At 37.2% G+C, this 19,465-nt stretch overlaps 1 protein-coding gene across 2 annotated transcripts in view; it reads right to left on the bottom strand.

The window, feature by feature from the left end:
* Positions 1–16,963, bottom strand: part of ABCB7 (ATP binding cassette subfamily B member 7) — a 124,150-nt gene extending 107,187 nt beyond the window's left edge. The window contains exon 1 of one of the 2 annotated variants that reach the window (XM_081125833.1): positions 16,716–16,963. In XM_081125833.1, the coding sequence (XP_080981959.1) occupies positions 16,716–16,883 (168 nt within the window). In that variant the 5' untranslated portion in view covers positions 16,884–16,963. The remainder of the gene's footprint in view (positions 1–16,715) is intronic. The other variant, XM_081125834.1, reaches the window with a different exon arrangement.
* Between the last annotated feature and the right edge of the window lie 2,502 nt (positions 16,964–19,465).

Genomic DNA, 19,465 nt, shown 5'->3' on the forward strand with positions numbered 1-19,465 from the left:
AATGTAAATGGATTAAATGCTCCAATCAAAAGGCATAAGGTGACTGCATGGATGAAAAAAATCAAGATTCATACATATTCTGTCTGCAAGAGACCCACTTCAGATTCACAGACACACAGACTGAAACTAAAAAAAATGAAAAAGATATTTCATGCAAATGGTAACAAAAAAACCTGGGGTAGCAATACCTTTATTAGACAAAATAGACTTTAAAAAAAAGGCTATTATAAAGACAAAGAAGGATATCTCATAATGAGAAAAGGATAAATTCAACAAGAGGCTATAACCCTTGTAAATATTTATGTATCCAATGTAGGAATACCTAAATACATAAAACTACTGACAGACAAACAAGGAGATATCCAAAGTAACACAGTCATAACAGGGGACTTCAGCACTCCACTGACATCAATGGATAGATCTTCAAGACAGAAAAATAGGGAAACAACAGCCTATAAAATGACATATTAAACCAAGTAGACTTGATATTTTTAGAGCATTTCAACACAAAGCATATATATTATTTTCAACTGCACATAGAACATTTTACAGGGGAGTTGTAAGGACAAAACACAAGTCTCAATAACCTTAGGAAGACTGAAATCATATCAAATACCTTCTCCAACCACAATTGTATGAAACTAGAAATCTATTACAGGAAGAAAACTGAAAAACACACAAACACATGGAGTATAAATAACATGCTACTAAACAATGAATGGGTTAACAATGTATTCAAGGGACAAATCAAATGATACCTTGAAACAAATGAAAATGAAAACACAATGACCCAAAAATCTATTGGACACAGAGAAAGCCGTCCTAAGAGGGAAATTCATAGCAATACAGGTAACCTCAAGAAACAAGAGAGTCTCAAATAAAAAAAATCTAACTGATCACCTAAAGAAACTATAAAAATAACAACAAAGCCCAAAGTGAGAAGAAAGGAAATAATAAAGAGTGGAACTAAACAAAATACAGTTTAAAAAAAAAAAACACAATACAGAATATCAAAGAAAGCAAGAGTTGGTTCTTTGAAAAGATAAATAAGATGGATAAATCTTTAACCAAACTCATCAAGACAAAAAGATACAGGATCCAAATAAATAAATCAGAAATAAAAGAGGATAAGGGAGAAAGTCACCACAGGAATACAAAGGGTTATAAGAAAACACTATGAACAATTATATGCCAACAAAAAGACAATCTGAAATAAATGGATAAATTCCTAGAAACATATGATGTTCCAAGACTGCATCAGGAAGAAACAGAAAATCTGAGCAGACCAATTGCTCCCAACAAAATTAAATCAGTAATCAAAAAACTCCAAACAAAGTCCTAGACCCAATGGCTTCACATGTGAATTTTACCAAACATGCAAAGAACTAACACCTGCTCTTCTCAAATTATTTCAGCAACTTCAAAACAAGGAAAGGCTACCACACTGATTTTATGAGTCCAGCATTACTGATTCCAAAACCAGACAAAGGTATCACAAAAATTAAAAATATTAAGCCAATATCCCTGATAAACATAGTTGTAAAAATGCTTGAGAAAATATTAGCAAACCAAATTCAGCAATACATTAATGATCAACTGTGATTTATTCCTGGGATGCAAGGTTGGTACAGTATCCACATATCAATTCAGGTCATGTACCACATAAACAAAATAAAGGATAAAAAATCATATGATCATATCAGTAGAAGCAGAAAAAGCATTTGATAAAATCCAGCATCCATTTATGATAAAAACTATCAGCAACATGGGAATAGAGGGAAAGTACCTGAAAATAATAAAGGCCATATACGACAAACCCACAGCTAACATTATACTCAACAGGAAGAAACTGAGTGTTTTCCTTAAGATGAGGAAAAAGACAAAGATCACCACTTTCACCACTTTATTCAACATAGTATTGGAAGTCCTAGGCACAGCATTCAGACAATAAAATCAAATAAATGGAATCCAAGTTGGAAAGAAGTGAAACAGTCATTATTTGCAGATGACATGATAACTGTATGTAGAGAACCCTAAAGATTCCACCAAACAACTATTAGGACTGATAAATGAATTCAGTAAAGTAGCAGGATACGAAGTTCATATTCAGAAATTAGTTGCATTTTATATAGCAATAACAAACTATCAGAAAGAGAAATTAGGAAAACAGTTACATTTACAATTGCACTAAAAAAATACTTAGGAATAGTCCTGCCCAGTGTGGCTCATTTGGTTGGGTGTCATCCTGAGTACTGAAAGGTTATGGGTTTGATTCCCAGTCATGGCACATGCCCAGGTTGTGGGCTCGATCCCCAGTATGTAGGAGGCAGTCAATCAATGTTTCACTCTCACATTAATGTTTCTATCTCTCTCTCCCTCTCTTTTCCTCTCTCTCTCTAAAAAATAATTTAAAAAATCTATACTTCCCATAGCAGTACAGATTCAGTGCAATCCCACTCAAAATCCCAGTAGCATTTCTTTGCAGAAATGGGGGGAAAAAATATCCTAAAATTCATATGGAAACTCAAGGGTCCATGAAGAGCCACAACAATCTTGGGGGAAAAAAAGTTGGAGGCCTCACAATTTCTGATTTTAAAACATATCACAACTCAATAGTAATAAAAACAGTATAGGACTAGCATAATGACAGACATATAGATCAATAGAACTTAGAGAGCCCAGAAATATATTCCTGCCCATATGGCAAAATGGTCTTTTACAAGAGTGCCAAAACCACACAATGGAGGATAGTCTCTTAAGTAAATGGTAAAGGTACACTGGATATTCACATGCAAGAGAATGAAGCACTTACCTTACACCATACACAAAAATAAACTCAAAATGGATTAAAGATCTAAAAACAAGTACAAAAAGTATAAAACTTCAAGAACAAAACAGAGGGAAAATGTCATGACATTGGTTTTGGCAATGTTTTCTTGCATACGACATCAAAAACACAAGCAACAGCCCATCCTGCGTAGCTTAGTGGTTGAGCGTAAACCTACGAACCAGGGGGTCACAGTTCCACTCCCAGTCAGGGCACATGCCCAGGTTTCTGGCTCGATCCCCAGTAGGGGGAGTGCAGGAGGCAGCCGATCAATGACTCATCATTGATGTTTCTCTTTCCCTTTTTCTCTCTGAAATCAATAAAAACATATTTTAAAAAAACCAAACACAGGTAACAAAAGGAAAAATAGACAAATGGAAGTACATTCAATTTTAAAACTCTACACATCACAGAAAACAATCAACGCAGTGAAACACTGAGTGGGAGAAAATAGTTGCAAACTATCTGATAAGGGGTTAATATCTAAAATATAGACATGGAAATCATACAATTCATCAGCAAAAAATAAAAATGCAATTTAAAAATGGAAGAAATGAATAGATATTTCTCCAGAGAAGACACAAATTGCCAACAGGTCCATGAAAAGGGGCTCAACATCGTTAATTAGCAGGGAAATGCAAATCAAAACCACAATGAGATATCACCTCTTACCTGTTAGAATGGCTATCATCAAAAAGACAAGAGACAATATTTGTTGGAAGTGATGTGGAGAAAAGGGAACCCTTGTACACTGCTGGCAGGAATGTAAACTAATGCGGCCAGTATGGAAAACAGTATGGAGGTTCCTCAAAATATTAAAACAGAACTACAATAAGATCCAGCAATTCCACTTCTAGGTATCCAAAGAAAACAAAATCACTGTCTCAAGAGATATCTGTACTCTGAAGTCATTGCAGAATTATTTACAATAGCCAAGGCATGAGAACAACCTATGTGTCCAACGACAAATGACTGGATAAAGAAAATGTGATATACTCTATATACAAAAGGGAATATTATTAAGCCATATAAAAGGAAATCCTGCCATTTGCAACAACATGGATAGAACTTGCAAACATAATGCTAAGTGAAAAACAGACCGAGAAAGACAAATACTGTATGTTCTCACTTATATATGAAATCTAAAAACCCAAACTCATAGAAACAGAATAGACTTGGTGGTTGTTAGTGGTGGGAGGTGGGAGAAATGGGTGGGGGGAATGGGATTTTATAACTTCCAGTTATAAAATAAGTTCTTCAGAATACATGATACAGTCACTATAGTTAGCAATACTGTACTGTATATTTGAATGTTGATAAGAGAGTAAACCTTAAATTCTCATCACAAGAAAAAAAATTGCAACTATGAGGTGATGCATATTAACTAAACATATTGTGGTAATCATTTTACAATATGTACATATATCAAAATCATTATGTTGTATACCTTAAGCTAGTACAATATTATGTCAATTATATCACAGTGTAAGACTGGGAAACTAAAAACAAAATAAGCAAACAAAAACAAAGTTAGGCTCAGGTATAGAGTTGCATAGGATTAAAAGTCAACTAAAAACCAGAACCAGTTTTGACATGTATGTGTTTGAGTGTGCACATGTGTAATCAGTGGTTTATTTGGAGTTGATCACAAAAACCACCAAATGTTATAAAGCAGTAAACTGAGCACTGGGATAATTTAATTTGAATCATCCAAGATTTGGGGGCTCTTGTCTTTTAAAGGACTGTTAAGTTTATCGGTTCAAGAAACAGACAGCAAAACATGGTGACATGGGAGCCACAGGAACGTGGCACTCTGCATCAAAACTTCAGTGGTTTCTCATTTCTCAAGACAAAATCCAAATGCCTTACCATGTCCGTCAAGTCCCTGGTTGACTGGCCTTGGCCCATCTCTCTGGACTCATCTCACTGCTTGCTGGGCTCCTGTTGCCACACCAGCTTCTTTCTGTTCCTCAAACCCTCAGATCCACTGCTGCCTCAAGACAGTCATAAATATCCATGTTTGTACAGATACCTCTATGCAAAGATATAACTAAGAGAGCCTGGGCCCACATCCATGTTTCAAGCCATTCACTCATCACTCAGCTATTGTAGCCAGACTGTCAACTAGGACCCAGCATCTGCCCCTGTAGCCCCTGACTCCAAGACGTGATTACTCTGCAAAATAATGAACATAAGTAAAAAAGACAACAAGCATAAGCTGCAAATGAAGGAATGAAAGAAAATATTACATGCAATTGGTAACCAAAAGAGGGCAAGGATGGCCATAATTATATCAGACAAAATAGACTAAACTTCTCTCTAGAGACCAAAAAAAAAAGTCATTATATAATGATAAAAGGGCTAATTCAACAGGAAGATATAACATTTTAAATATATACACACCCAACATTAGAGCATCCAAATATACAAAGCAGATATTGACAGACCTAAGGGCAGTAGAGGACTTTAGTACTCTCCTTATAATAATGGATATACAGACAATAAAGAAACAGCTGAATTGAACAATACTATAAAGCAAATAGACTTAACAGACATATGCACAACTTTCCACCCAACAGCAGCAGGATACACAATCTTCTCAAGCTCACACACAACATTCTCCAGGATAGAGAACGTGTTAGGTCACAAAACAAGTCTTAACAAGTTTAAGAAGATGGAAATCATCCCCAAGTATATTCTCCAACCACAACAGAATAAAACTAGAAATCAGTTTAACAGCCACAAAACAAGAAGTGATAAATACTTGGAAACTAAACAACACAATCTTAAACAACCACTGGGTCAAAGAGGATATCAAAAGGATGTGTAAAAAATATCTTGAGATAAGTGAACAGTAAAACACAATATACCAAAATGTATGGAATGCAGCAAAATAAGAGTGAAGTTTATAGTGATGAACGCTAAGTGAAAAAGAGAAAGATCTCTGCAATAGACTTAATGTGTCCCCTCCTCCAAAATTCGTATGCTGAGTTCTAATCCACAATGCAGTCATATCTGGAGGTGGGGCCTTTGAGAGGTGATTAGGTAAGGAAGGGATTGCCTCATTAATGGGATTACTGCCATCATAAGCAGAGAGATCCCTGGGCAATTCCACCAAGTAAAGATATAAATCAGCCATCTATGAACCAAGAAATAGGCCCTCACCAGACACTAAATCTCCTGGGGCACCTTGATCTTAGACTTAGACTACTCAGCCTTCAGAACTACAAAAAATAAATTTCAGTTGTTTAGAAGCCACCAGTACTTTATTAAAGTAGCCTGAACTAAGAAAATCTCAAACAACCTTACTTTTCATTTCAAGGTGGTTAAAGAACAACAAACTAAACCGGAAGACAGAGGAAGGAAGGAAATAATTAAGAGTAGAGCAGCAATAAATAGAGGGGGGAAAAACAACAAAACAAGTTATTTGTTGGTTTGTTGATTTTTTGGAAAGATAATCAACAAACCTTTAGCTAGACTATGAATAAAAGAAAGACTCAAATAAAATCAGAAATGAAAGAATAGACAATAAAACAGATGCCTCAGAAATAAAGAGTATCATAAGGGATTACTGTGAATTTTAAATGTCATTGAATCACCTCTCACCCTCTTCATTTCCATGCAAAATAATCCACTTAAAAACATCCTCAATTTTTTCCTAAGGTCTGTTTTTCATTCTCTTGTTGTTAGATGGGCCAGGTACAGAAACCCAGGTACAGAAACCTGGGTACAGAGATTCACCAGGGCAGAAAGCAAGGGGCAAAATTAGGAAAACAAGAACCTTGTCCCCAGGGTAATCTATTCTCCCTAGCCTACAGCTAGTCATGCAGTTTAGACACTCTGAGCATTCCTCCCTAAAGATAACATCTAGGCCTCAGTTGTATTTCAGCTCCAGGTTCAGATAAGCAGAAAAACCAAACAAGTGGTGCTGTGGCTACCTTAGAATCTGCTACATTGACTAATGACCCCCTGCCCTAGCACTGACCAATCAGTGGAGACCAGGACCCTGAGAGAGGGCACTAGGAAAGCTGATGAATATTCTCTTGAGACACTTCCCTGAAACCTCCCCTAAGATTTCCACCTGCAAGAAAGACATAAACAAGCTCAGGACAAAAGACCCAGTGCATGCTCTACAGCGACAGCTTGTCCCAGGCTTACCCCCTTCTCTCTGACTTCTCAGTGAGCCAAAGCAGCCCAGCCTAGGTTCTCCAGTTGCCTCTATCCTCTTCCTTATTTCACTGTCACAAGTATATTTTTGCTGCCATCACGGACCCAATACCCTTTGACTCAGTGCTGTGTAGTCCTTTCCTTTGGGTATCCCATCCCCCAACCCCTTTCCTTAAATAAATTCAATTTTTCTTTATATACTGTCTGAGATGGCTATTTAGAGTGTCCGTGCACCACCAACCTTACCCTTTCACTTACTACATTCAGTGTCTTCTCAGCAATTGCTGTAGTTCCTTGATATGCATCTTCTACTTTGAAATCTAAATCTTAAAACTGTTACACCCCTCTTACGCGAGACTAATTCACACAGAGACCAAATTGACCATTTGGAGATTTATTAGCCAGCAAATGTGAGCGGGCTTCTGCCCTAACAAACTCGCAGCCCCGAACAGTCCTCACAGGGAGAATATAAAGGCAAAAACTACATTCTATTTGGCCAAGGGGAGTAGGGGGGGACTATCAAAGAGATATAGAGAAGCTAAGATAAGCATTAATTAACCTTCTTCAGTTAGCTATTCCCTGGAATTTTGTGGGCAGAAATCTTTTACAAAGAGCCAGGGGAGGGAAAGAGGTCATTGTTTTCTATCAAATTTTGTTGCTCTTGCTTATGTTCAAAGTAGCGATTGTAAGGGGAGAAAATGGGAGTGCTAAAATGGGAGTGCTATACTTCAAAACTAGGGTATCTAAAACAGAATAAAGATAATTTCCCTAGGTTAATTATATTCCCACTTCAGTTAATAGAAGTCCGGAAGAAAGGTACTCTATCTTGTACTTTTACATTTACATTTGTAAGGGAGATCTCCAGTTGTAAGAGGTCTTCCTGGACTGTACTAGGAAGAGGTAGATAACTTTATCTCTAGGAACTATTATAAAGGCAAAAGACAGAGGCTTAAATTTGCATAAAAAATTTGTAAGGACAGAAAAAGGCCTCTCCTTTTCTTTGCTATAGCCTTCCACAATTTATAAGAAACACCTGGTAATTAAACCAAGAGGTTGCTAGTTCCCCTAATTCAAGCTGCCTCTCCATTCAAACAGCCGGGTAGATAAGGGTTGCAACACTTCCCCCACAACCCCTTCCTCCCTGCTGTTTTTCCTACTCAGGGATAATTCTCACCAGGAATCTCTAGTTCAAAAGTTCCCTTCACCCTCCTCTTCAGACAAGTCTCTTTTGAACTATTCATAACTTTTGTACTAAACCTGTTTGGCTTGGGAAAAATACTGATTAGACACCTCTTTAGGGCATCTGCTGGACTGCCTCCTGGAAAGCAAACAAACTCTAACTTTTCAAGATACCCCACCCCCACCCAATATCTGGTCAACTTCAACACAATCCCCCTCCCTTCCTTGTCCCTTAGCAACAGCAACTGCTTGTTCTTTAAAAATGCAAGCCACTCTTTCTTCCCTGACCTGTAATGAATAGCAATACACTGGCCCTTTCCTCTACTGGAAAGTAAAATGTCTCTCTTCTCTTAGTTGTGAATTCTTTCACAGCCCAAGTCACTGGCCAAACCCTAAAACCCTTACACTTGTTTACTACGCTTTTCCTGGTAACCTCCCACAACTGACTGCCCCACTCCCAACATCTTTTGTCTTCAGCTGAAGATATTTACGGTGTTGACTTCAGCCATTTTGGTGAGTTACTCAGTTTCCTAGGTCTCTCCCTTGTATACAGGAGGCAAACATGTTACTAAACTTTTGTTTTTCTCCTGTTAATCTGTCCTTTAGTACAGGGACGTCTCAGCCAAGAACCCAGAAGGGAAAGGAAAAATTATTATTCATCCTCTGCAGAACAATAAATAGGCTATACCATATAACCTAGGTGTGCAATAGGCTATAAAGCACACTCCATGTTTGCCCAACAAGAAAATCACAATAGATGAAAAAAGGCCCACATACTAAACCTGACAAGCTCAGAAGAGGCCTGCATAGTGAGCCTTACAAACTCAGAGACCGAAAGTAACCACATAGGATGGTCTGAACATAAAAATTCCTAACTAAAAGGGAATCATGGCAGGTAGTCACATCCTGGGCCTGTAGCTTCCTTGACAAAGGTCAATCTGTATCTTAAGTCTGTTTTATTGTTAGGTTTGGACAAAAACTTAATGTTCCTCAGAGCCCACCCCTCCCCAGCATGAGAATGTAACTTTTAGATGAATTCATTCCGCTAGCCACATTTTGTCCTTACGCTTGGTAACTTGCATTCCCTGCATGAGAAAGTAACTTTTAGATGATCTCAAGCAACAACCTGTTCCTTACATTCAATAACTTTCTACTCTGACTCAGAAAAACCGTGTGCATGCAAAAAAAGTTCCCTCCCTACACCCTATAAAGAGACTTCCTCCCAACCACTGGGCGATGATGACACTTGGAGCTCAGCCCATCTGTATTCAGATACTTGAACCATCTGTATTCAGATGCCTTAATAAAATTGCCTTTACCTTCTCATCTGGCCTTGTGTGGTCCTTCTCGGAAGCCTAACAATTGTCATTTTGCATCTTTGGAATGTCAGAGTACTAGTTTTCCAGACCACTCAGGGCACACCCACCACACCAGAGCAGAAACCACAGTACCTTCATTGTTATCTTGTTCCCGACATACCATCTCTATGTGCTGTAAATGTTTATTAACTATCCTGTACCCTCCAATGTAAAAGTATCTCTCCATTTTACTCTTTATCCAACCACAGAGACTTCCCCCACTTTGCTTTCTCCTGTGTCCCTCATCTTCCACCAATGAATTTCATGTAACCTTCCTTATGTCTCCTCCTTTGATTCTAATGTATAAAATAAGCTGTAAAACTGCCATCCTCTAGAGCATTTTCTCAATCTGCTGAGATTTTGCTTCCTGGAAACTGTCATCAGTTTGGCTCAAAAACTCACAAAAATTCTCTACAGCTTTGGACATTGTTGATATCAACATAGTCTAACAACTGTTGATGAAAAAGGGGGTTCTGTGGAAAGTAACCTCACAGGGTGATCTGACCTTAATTCATAATTGTGAAGGTCATGGGGGGTAGTCATGCCACAGGGATACAATTTCTTTACTAAGTCTTATCTCTCTGCCTTAAGCAAACCCTATCTATTATTTCTGTGCACCTAGGTTGACTCACCTTTGAAATGCCCCCTTTCAGACTCCTCAAGAGAGCATAGTCTTAACTATCCTGTAATCCCATCCCCAAATTGCTTCCTCCTACCTTCATGTAATCTTCCTTAGTTCCCTCATTAATCTTAAATGCATAAAAGAAACTGAAAACTGCTATTCTAAGAAGCACTTACCTCAGCCTGTTGAGGTCTTGCTTCTAGGTGCATCGTCTTTTTGGCTCCAATACATTTTTATAAAAATTCTCTACAGGCCTGTGTGGCTCAATGGTTCGAGTATCGGCTCATGCACCAAAGGGTCATGGGCTCAATTCCCGATCAGGGGCACCCACCTGGGTTGCAGGTTTGATCCCCTGCCCCATGCAGGAGGCAACCAATCGATGTGTCTCACATCGATGTTTCTTTCTCTCTATTGCCCCCTCTCCCTTCCACTCTCTAAAAATCAATGAAAAAAATATCCTCAGGTGAGGATTAACACACACACAAAAATTCTCTATAGGTTTGAACATTTTTTGGTCAACATAATGCATTTCTCAAGACATATCTTATACTTAAGCAGCACATGACTGTATATGAGTATAAAAGACCCTATAGCCCTGGCTGGTTTGGCTCAGTGGTTAGAGCATCAGCCTGTGGACTGAAGGGTCCGAGGTTCGATTCCAGGCAAGGGCATGTACTTGGGTTGTAGGCTGGATACCCCGCCCCAGTCGAGGTGCCTGCAGGAGGCAACTAATCGATGTGTCTCTCTCATATTGATGTTTCTCTCTCTCCCCCTCCCACCCTCCCTCCCTTTCACTCTCTCTGAAAAGCAATAGAAAAAATATCGGGTGAGGGTTAAATAAATAAATAAATAAATAACCCTATAAATGCATGTTTTTCTAGTTTCTTCTTTGCACTGATTTAGAAAGCAATTGTATAAAACTGTGGGGGGGTGCTTTAATAAGTCTAACGGAGGTGTGATCTGATCCTAAATTCTTAACTGGGCAGGTCATGCATGCCCCAGGAATAAAGCTTCTTTAGTAAAAAGTTTATATTTGCCTTAAGCAAGCCATTGTCCATTGTTCTTGTGCATCTAGTTTAATAAACCTTTTAAATGCCAGAGAAATCATGTTTTTCAGAACCCTCAGAAAGGTAATCACCCTGAGTACACATTATATAGTTAACTATCCTGTAATCCAAGTCCCAACTTGCTTTCTCCCACTTTCATGTAATCTTTATGTTCCCTCCTTAATTCCAAAACTATAAAAGAAACTGCAAAATTGTCATTCTCAGGAGCATTTGAGATCTTGCTTCCCAGCAATTGTCACTAGTTTGGCTTAAGTAAATTTTTGTAAACGTTCTCTACAAGTTTGGATGTTCTTACGTCCATAAAATAAGAGGTATATAATGTACTGTTGAGCCTATAACATATAGAAATGCAATATATTTGCCAATAACATCACAAAGGAGATTGGTGGGAGCACAGCTATTTTGGGATGAACAAATGACTCCACATGGTAACTCAAATACAAGAGAACAAACGTAGAGAACATAGCAAAAGCCATAAATATTTATTTGTCCTTTCTTATCTCTGCTTCTTTAAAAGTCATAAAATGTAATAATTATAACAATGTACTATTAGGATTATAATGTTTATAATTATACTATATATAAATAAAGCAGAGAAAAAGGAACTACAGCTATACAAGAGTAATGCTTCTACATCTCAGTAGAATTAAGTTATAAAATCCTTAAAAGAAAACACATGGGTAAATATTCATGACTTCATATTTGGCGATGGATTCTTAGCTATAACACCAAAAGTCTAACTAACAAAAGAAAAACATAAATTTGACTTCCTCAAAATGAAAAAAAAAAAAATGTACTTCAAAAGACACTATCAAAAGAGTAAAAAAATAACCAACAGAATTAGAGAAATATTTGTAAATCATATATCTGATATGGGAATTAAATCTGGAATATATAACTAACTGACATCTCAGTAATAAAAGACCAATAATCCAATTTAAAAATGTACAAACAACCTGAGTGGACATTTCTTCAAAGATATACAAATGGCCAATAAGCACATGGATAGATGATCAACATCTTTAGTCATCAGGGAAATACAAATCAAAACCATAATGAAATAACACTTCACATTCACTAGGATGGCTTGACTAACAGTCAGATAACAACTATTGGCAAGGATGTGGAAAAACTGGAACCCTCATACACTTCTTATGGTAATGCAAAATGGTGTAGTCACTTTGAAAATGAGTCCGGCAGTTCCTTAATTAAATATAGGGTTACCATATGACCCAGCAATTTTTTTCCTAAGTATACACCCAAAAAAATGAAAACTTATGTCCATAAAAAACTTGTACATGAATGTTTATTGCTACATTATTCATAACAGCCAAAAGATGGAAACAACCCAAATGTCCATCAACTTAGGAATGCATAAAATCTTATATATCCATATCATGGAATACTATATGCAATGAAAAACTATAAAGTACTTAATACATGCCCAACATGAATGATCCTTGAAAACATAATGCTAAGTGAAAGAAGCCAGTCTCAATTCCATGTATATGAAATGTCCGGAAAGGACAAATCTAGAGAGAATGAACATAGATTAGTGGTTGCTTAGAGCAGGTGGGGGAGAGGGATGGGAGATGATAGCCAAAATGGTAACAGGTTTTGTTTTGTTTTTACTATTAAAAATGTTTAATGTTGACACTATTGCAGATGTCCTCCATTTCCTCCCCCGCTTTGTCCACCTCCACCCACCTCTGCCTCCCCCTCCCTTGGCCTTCAACACACTATTGTCCCTATCCATGGGTTATACGTATATGTTCTTTAGCTAATCCCTTCACTTTCTTTATCAAATCACCCCCGCTCCCTCCCCTCTAGCACTCGCCAGTTTGGTCGTCATTTTATTCATTACATTCCACATATTAATGAAATCATATGATATTTGAAGTAATGAAAATGTAAGTCAACTATGGTGATGGTGGCACATATCATTGAATATACTAAAATCTATTGAATTGCACACTTTAAGTGGGTGAACTGTATATCTGAATTCATCTCAATAAATTTGTTTTAAAAAATGTGGTACATATATACAATGGAATACTACTCAGCCATAAGAAAAGATGAAATATTGCCATTTTCGACAACATGGATGGATCCTGAGACTATCATGCTAAGCGAAATAAGTCAGACAGAAAAAGACAAGAACCATATGATTCCACTCATATGGGATATAAAACTGAAAGCAACAAATGAATAAACAAGACAACAAAACTCATAGACCATACAAAAGTATAGTGGCTACCAGAGGGGAAGGGGTGTGAGAGAGAGGTAGTAAAGGGTAAAGGGGGTCAAATATATCGTGATGGAAGATTTGACTTTGAGCGGTTAAACACACAATGCTATATATATATATATATATATATATATATATATATATATATATATATATATAGATGATGTATTATAGAATTTATAGAATTGTACACTTGAAACCCATATAATTTTATTAACCAATGTCACCCTAATAAATTTAATTTTAAAAGTGAAGTATATGATCAATGCCAGGATCCAGAGACACAGACACTTTAAACTTAGATAAAAGGTCCTATAGATTAACTCAGTTTCTACTATTTAAATATTAATAAAATGAACCCAAATTCTATCATTCAAAACTCGTAAGTCCTTTTATTATTAACATAGCAAAGAGGCAACTATAATAAATCATTACAATTTAAATTTTATCACACAAAAATCTTCCAATTTTAAGAAAAACTTATGTTTAAGGTGTTTCCCTCTATTAATAGTGCTCTAGTAATTATCAGACCAGTATCTTTACAATTCAATAAATATTTACTGTGTGCCTAGTGTCTGCCAGAGTCTTATCTAAGCTTCTATAAATATCTGACACATAGAAGACAATAAATGAATGAATGGCCTTAAAGGTTGTCAATTATCTAGGACTTAGTTTCCTCATATAAAAATTAGAAGGGCCAGATATGGTATTCTCTCCATAGCAGCACTGTTCAATAGAGCTTTCTGCAATTATGGAAATGTTCCATATCTATGTGGCTATTCAGACTTTAGAATGTGGCTAATGCAACTGAGAAATTAAGTTTTTAATTTAATTTAAATTTAAACAGCCACATGAAGCTAATTACTACCAGGTTGCACATATGCTCTAGTGTGAAAAACATATTTACAAAGCATCCCATTAATCATATACATGTGTGTTTATCTGTGTATATAAACATATAAGACAAAAGTACATAAAACAATACTTCCCTTAATATGTACAAAGCAATGATACCTCCTTTCCTATTCTACTGAATTTCATCTTTAAAAAAGTGCTGACCCAACCCACTAACATGATTTTATAACACTACATTAAGGTTTCTTTCCAGCTCTAGAACATTATGCTATATACTAATGATTGTCCTAAAAGTATGCATTCAATATTTACTTTGTAATCTTAATCACAAGTCTCTAATTAATTTGAATGTGCATCACTTTGTATCAGGTTCTACTTTAAAAGCCTTATAATCATTCCTTCATCTCCGTTTAATGCATTTTTTTAAAAGGTGGCAAGAGTTGCATGCCTCTAAGAAGTAGAAAGCAAAGGGAACATCTTTCCCTTGTTTTTCACATTACAGAAATGGTAATCAAAGGAAATGGTAGGGTGTAGAGGACAGAGTGGAGGAAATAAATTGTGGGGATAGTGTTCATGAAAAGACAGAAAGCTAACATTTTACCACCATCACCACCTGTGAAACGCATAATGATTTCTTTTCCCCCTCATTCTTCTAGGCTGACAAAGTTCTACAAATTTTATCTTAACTTCATTTGGCTTATTAGAGGACTACAGAACAAGAATGTTTCCCAGGAGACCATGTGTTACAAACTTTCAACGATAAAGTGTTTTTAAAACCTTAATAAAATGATCTGGATTTGCTTCTCTAGCCTAATCTGCCACTTCCTATCTCCTCACTAATCTAAACCATATGGAGTTCTACAATAGGTTCCACGTTCTCTCTTACCTTTGGGCCTTTGCACTTGCTATTCCCTCTTTAACTAGCTAATTTCTCCTTGGGCCTTTGCACATGCTATTACCTCTTTAACTAGCTAACTTCTCCTAACGTTTCAGGTCTTTGCTTACTTATCCATCGCTGAAGACAATTTTCCCCACCTCAAGCAAGATTAGACTTGATGCCCCTCATGTATATCTTACAGTATTTTGGACCTTCCTCATCATTGCACTATTATATTATACTTACCTGTTTACTTAATTTATTTCCCCTATTAGATTTTAAACTCTTTAAGGACAGGGCCCATATTTTGTTCTGTTGTTCACTGCTGTAAAGATGTTCATTAATTACTGAATGAATGCACTCATTACACATGTCTAGCATCAATCCCTATTCTCCCTGCTTGGAATGTTCTCCCAGTTCTATCACCAGTATGAGATCTACTCTATAATCTGGCCCTTCATTATCACAATCTCCTCTGGATGATTACAGCCCTTATTGCTTATAATATTCATTTGAAATTTAACCTAATACCTTGTTTTTTAGTTACTCTTGTAATGCATAGATCCAATCTCAACGAAATTGACCAATCTTGAAGGCATTAACATATCTATTTCTCTTGGTACTCCATTATGTAGCATAATACTATACACAGTAGACATTAAATATTTGTTGATGAAGAATCAAAATTTTAAGAGGTTGTTTCTCATACAAAGCTGACAATACTTTAGTAATACTGATGAGCAAGTAGTGTCGATATATAATAAAAAGATACACTGAAGTAGAGCAAGTACAAATTAAAAAAAACAAAACTGTTCTTGAGAGATAATGATGGGCACAAATATTAAGATACACTATAACCATAGCTACATTCGTTAAGATAAGTAGCCTTATAGCTTCCAAAGCAACCTGTGTACACAGAAGAACACTATTTTCGGATCAAAGGGCAATTGTGTTTACATATAAATTTAGGATGATCTATGTTTTGGAGAGCAAGATAATTACCATTTTCGCTTATTAAGGAGCCCTGCCAACAAGAGGAATAACTGGTGTAAAATCAATTTGCCGCTTGTTTATACCTACTTGCTGTCTTCTTAAAGTACTCTCCAAATGCTACTTCCGACTGAGTAGAATCAGAACCATTGGCAAATTCGTCCCAAATTCCATTACTAACTTTGGAAAGCAGCCCAGTTTTCCTTGCATTTACCAAGGTAATATGGTGTCTACCGCATCTCTTAAACTAAGAGAACACCGTGTAAATCCTGCGAGAGTCACCGGTGTTTCGGATGACCTCTGTCCGGAACCTCCCGTCCCATTCCCATTTGCTGTACTCTCAAAGGTTTTCTTCACCCCTTTCTCAAATTACTATCCCTAATTTCCTTCACTTACTGCTACTCCAAGTTAGCCCTGGCAACCTTTCTTCTTGGCTCTTTCTCTGACCCGGCGTTAAGAGGGCAACGTTTCCCCCACAGGTCCCCTTGTCCTTCACCCCACTCTTCCATGTGAACAGCATCTCACCTGGGAGATTCGAGCGGTTTCTGGGACGCGGAGCTGACGTGACCCCCATTGCGGACCTGACCCGCGCACAGAGACTAGAGGCCGGATCAGGATGGCGAGGCGCAGACGCTTTTCGAAAGCAGCCGCCGCGGCAGCCCAGCGCCAGGAACGTACCGGGAGCAGCGCCATCTTGAGCGAGGAAAGAGGAACCGAGAGCAGGGGATTGTGGGACACTGGCGGACCTAACTGTACTACCTCATGTCTTTCTCCCCTCCCCCTCGTTTTCCCAGGGCCCAAGACCGGAAATAGCTTCTCGTAAGATTCGGGTACTTTGGTGCGACCGCTTTTCTTCTTCTGGGGCTAGCCTTTGCGAGTTTTTCTTACATAACCGGGAACGTCAGAATATTATTGTCTTTTTCTCTTTTCGTAGATTTGCCAGATAAAATGCAGGATGCGCAGTTAAATTTGAATTTCAGTTAAACAATGTATCATTTTTTAATATAGGTATGTCTCCGATACTGAATTTGCTAAATCTGGCAACCTTATTTTGTCCATCATTTCACTCTTTTCTTACTACCTCCAACTAAGTGCCACACTCCGCTCTGCATTTTCCCTTTGCATATTCGTATCTTCACTCTCCTGTGCACTAACGCTTGGGCTAAACTACAAATATTAATTTACCCAGGGAGGAGGCTTCATCCAAGAGATTAACTGCCTTTCCATATTGTAAGCACTTTTACTTGGCTGATTGCGCAAACCTGGTGGCGGTTTTCCTCTGGTCTGTTGCTTTTGGGACAGTTTTACACACAGCTTTACTCTGATATTTTGCCTCTCTAACTCTTCCCTTTGTTTTCTGCAGCCTCCTTAATTTTCAAAATAGCTAGATTGGCTGAGGAATAGTAAAGTGTAAGTGTATGAGAAATCTATGTTTAAAGACAAGGGTATATTCTTTTGACACCACTATCATCAAACAAAATGATGTTGAAATGTTTACAGTTATCTAGGAAACTGCATTTCCAAGTGTAAATGTTACTTGAAACCCTGGAGACAGTAATGCAATTGCAATTTTATATTCATTGCTGCTCACTGTCAAACCTGTTAGACAACACAGGCAAATAATTATTATGAACTCCTTATGTAGAAGCACCCTGGAATAATAAGTCCAATGAAGACAAAGAATATGCCTGATCCAGGAAGTTAGATTTACTTTGTTTCAAGATTCATATTATACTTCAGGTTTCCAGATAAGAGGATGTTTGAGTGGAGTTATTTAAATAAGAATAAATTTTCCAATATAAGGTAATTCCATGTAAATGAAATTGCATGCTAAAAACAAGAAGGCATAAGAAAACTTTTCCAGGTTCAGGAATTTAGGGAGTGTATGGCAGAGTAATAGGAGATGAGCCTAGGTGAGCAGTGACCTAATGGTGAAAAGGCCTCTAAGAAGTTAATACCTGGTCCTATAGCAAGTGAAAGGTTTAAATCAGGAGAGTTACATGATCAAATTTGCATGTCCATTAAACCCCTCTGGCTTAAGTGGGAAGGTTGGACTGGAGGGAGTTCAGATTGGAGTCATGAGGTTAAATTCAGTCATAAAATAAAGTCTTTAACCTGGCAGTAACAGTGGCAGTAGATCAATTCCTAAGATATTATGGATCTGGAATTGAAAGGAGTTAGTGACCAATTGGACATTTCTGGCTTATTATTGTCTTCTTAACAAATAAGTAATGGCCTCTTTTATTAATGCCTATATCATCAATATATTCAGCATCTGTTCTGTTAGAGAGCAACACTCTACAGTAGAGAAACCCTAGATTCTTCCAATGATTAGGGCTGAATATTGCCACTGAATCTTTCTACCCAGGTAAGGCATTGTCCAGTAATGCTGTAACTTTTTAAAAATGTAGGAACCTATACCATATATATTCTGTGGGAAATTGTCAGATATAATGTGACAAAATGAAATCTTTTATACTTTCAGAAACTCTCATACACGTTATCTTGCAGGATGTTAGTAACAGTTTTTTGGGGGCATTTCTCATTTCTAGTAGATGAAGGTGACCAGAACTACGTGATGATAGAGTTAAAAAGAGAACCCTGGTATTCTGGCTGCTCTTCCACTGTTCTTTACACTAAAGATTTAATTGAAAGTCTCTAGAGGTTATATAGAATCATAAGATTTTTAATCAGGCAAGACCTCAGAATTCTGAAACACCAGACCCTACAGGTGATTTCTCAGGATTCTTGAGAAATTTCATTAGAATCGCTTATAGGCATTATTGGCATGGGACAACAGTTGTGTGGTTTTTTAATGGAATAAACATATTTTTACTGAAGTACTGCTCATTGTAAACCAAGTCTTCTGATTAAGAAATGTGAATAACATTGGAATACACAAGTAGTTACTGTATGATGAGCTGAAGTGTGCAAACATGAGCCAAGTAAGCCAAAGAAAGTTTCCTCTGCACCCAGAAATAGAACATGAAGCATGGTGAGACTTGTGCACTGCTGAAGAACATCAGCAACAGACAGACAAACTTGGGCTGTGGCAACTTGATATATAAGTGTCAGAAATAAATAAGAAACAGAAGAGCACACAATAAAAGCTTCTATAAATAGCTTTTGCAGATACAGATCACATGAAAGCACTTTATTTAAGCAATTATTGTACTTATGTATGGATATAGTATTTTTTAATTTACCAAGTGCTTTTTCATGCCTTACTTAATACATCAACCTTGGGGATTGGGTATTATTTATTAATATTCCCA

Source organism: Miniopterus schreibersii (genome assembly GCF_964146895.1).
Source record: "Miniopterus schreibersii genome assembly, chromosome: X".
Classification (NCBI taxonomy): Eukaryota; Metazoa; Chordata; class Mammalia; order Chiroptera; family Miniopteridae; genus Miniopterus; species Miniopterus schreibersii.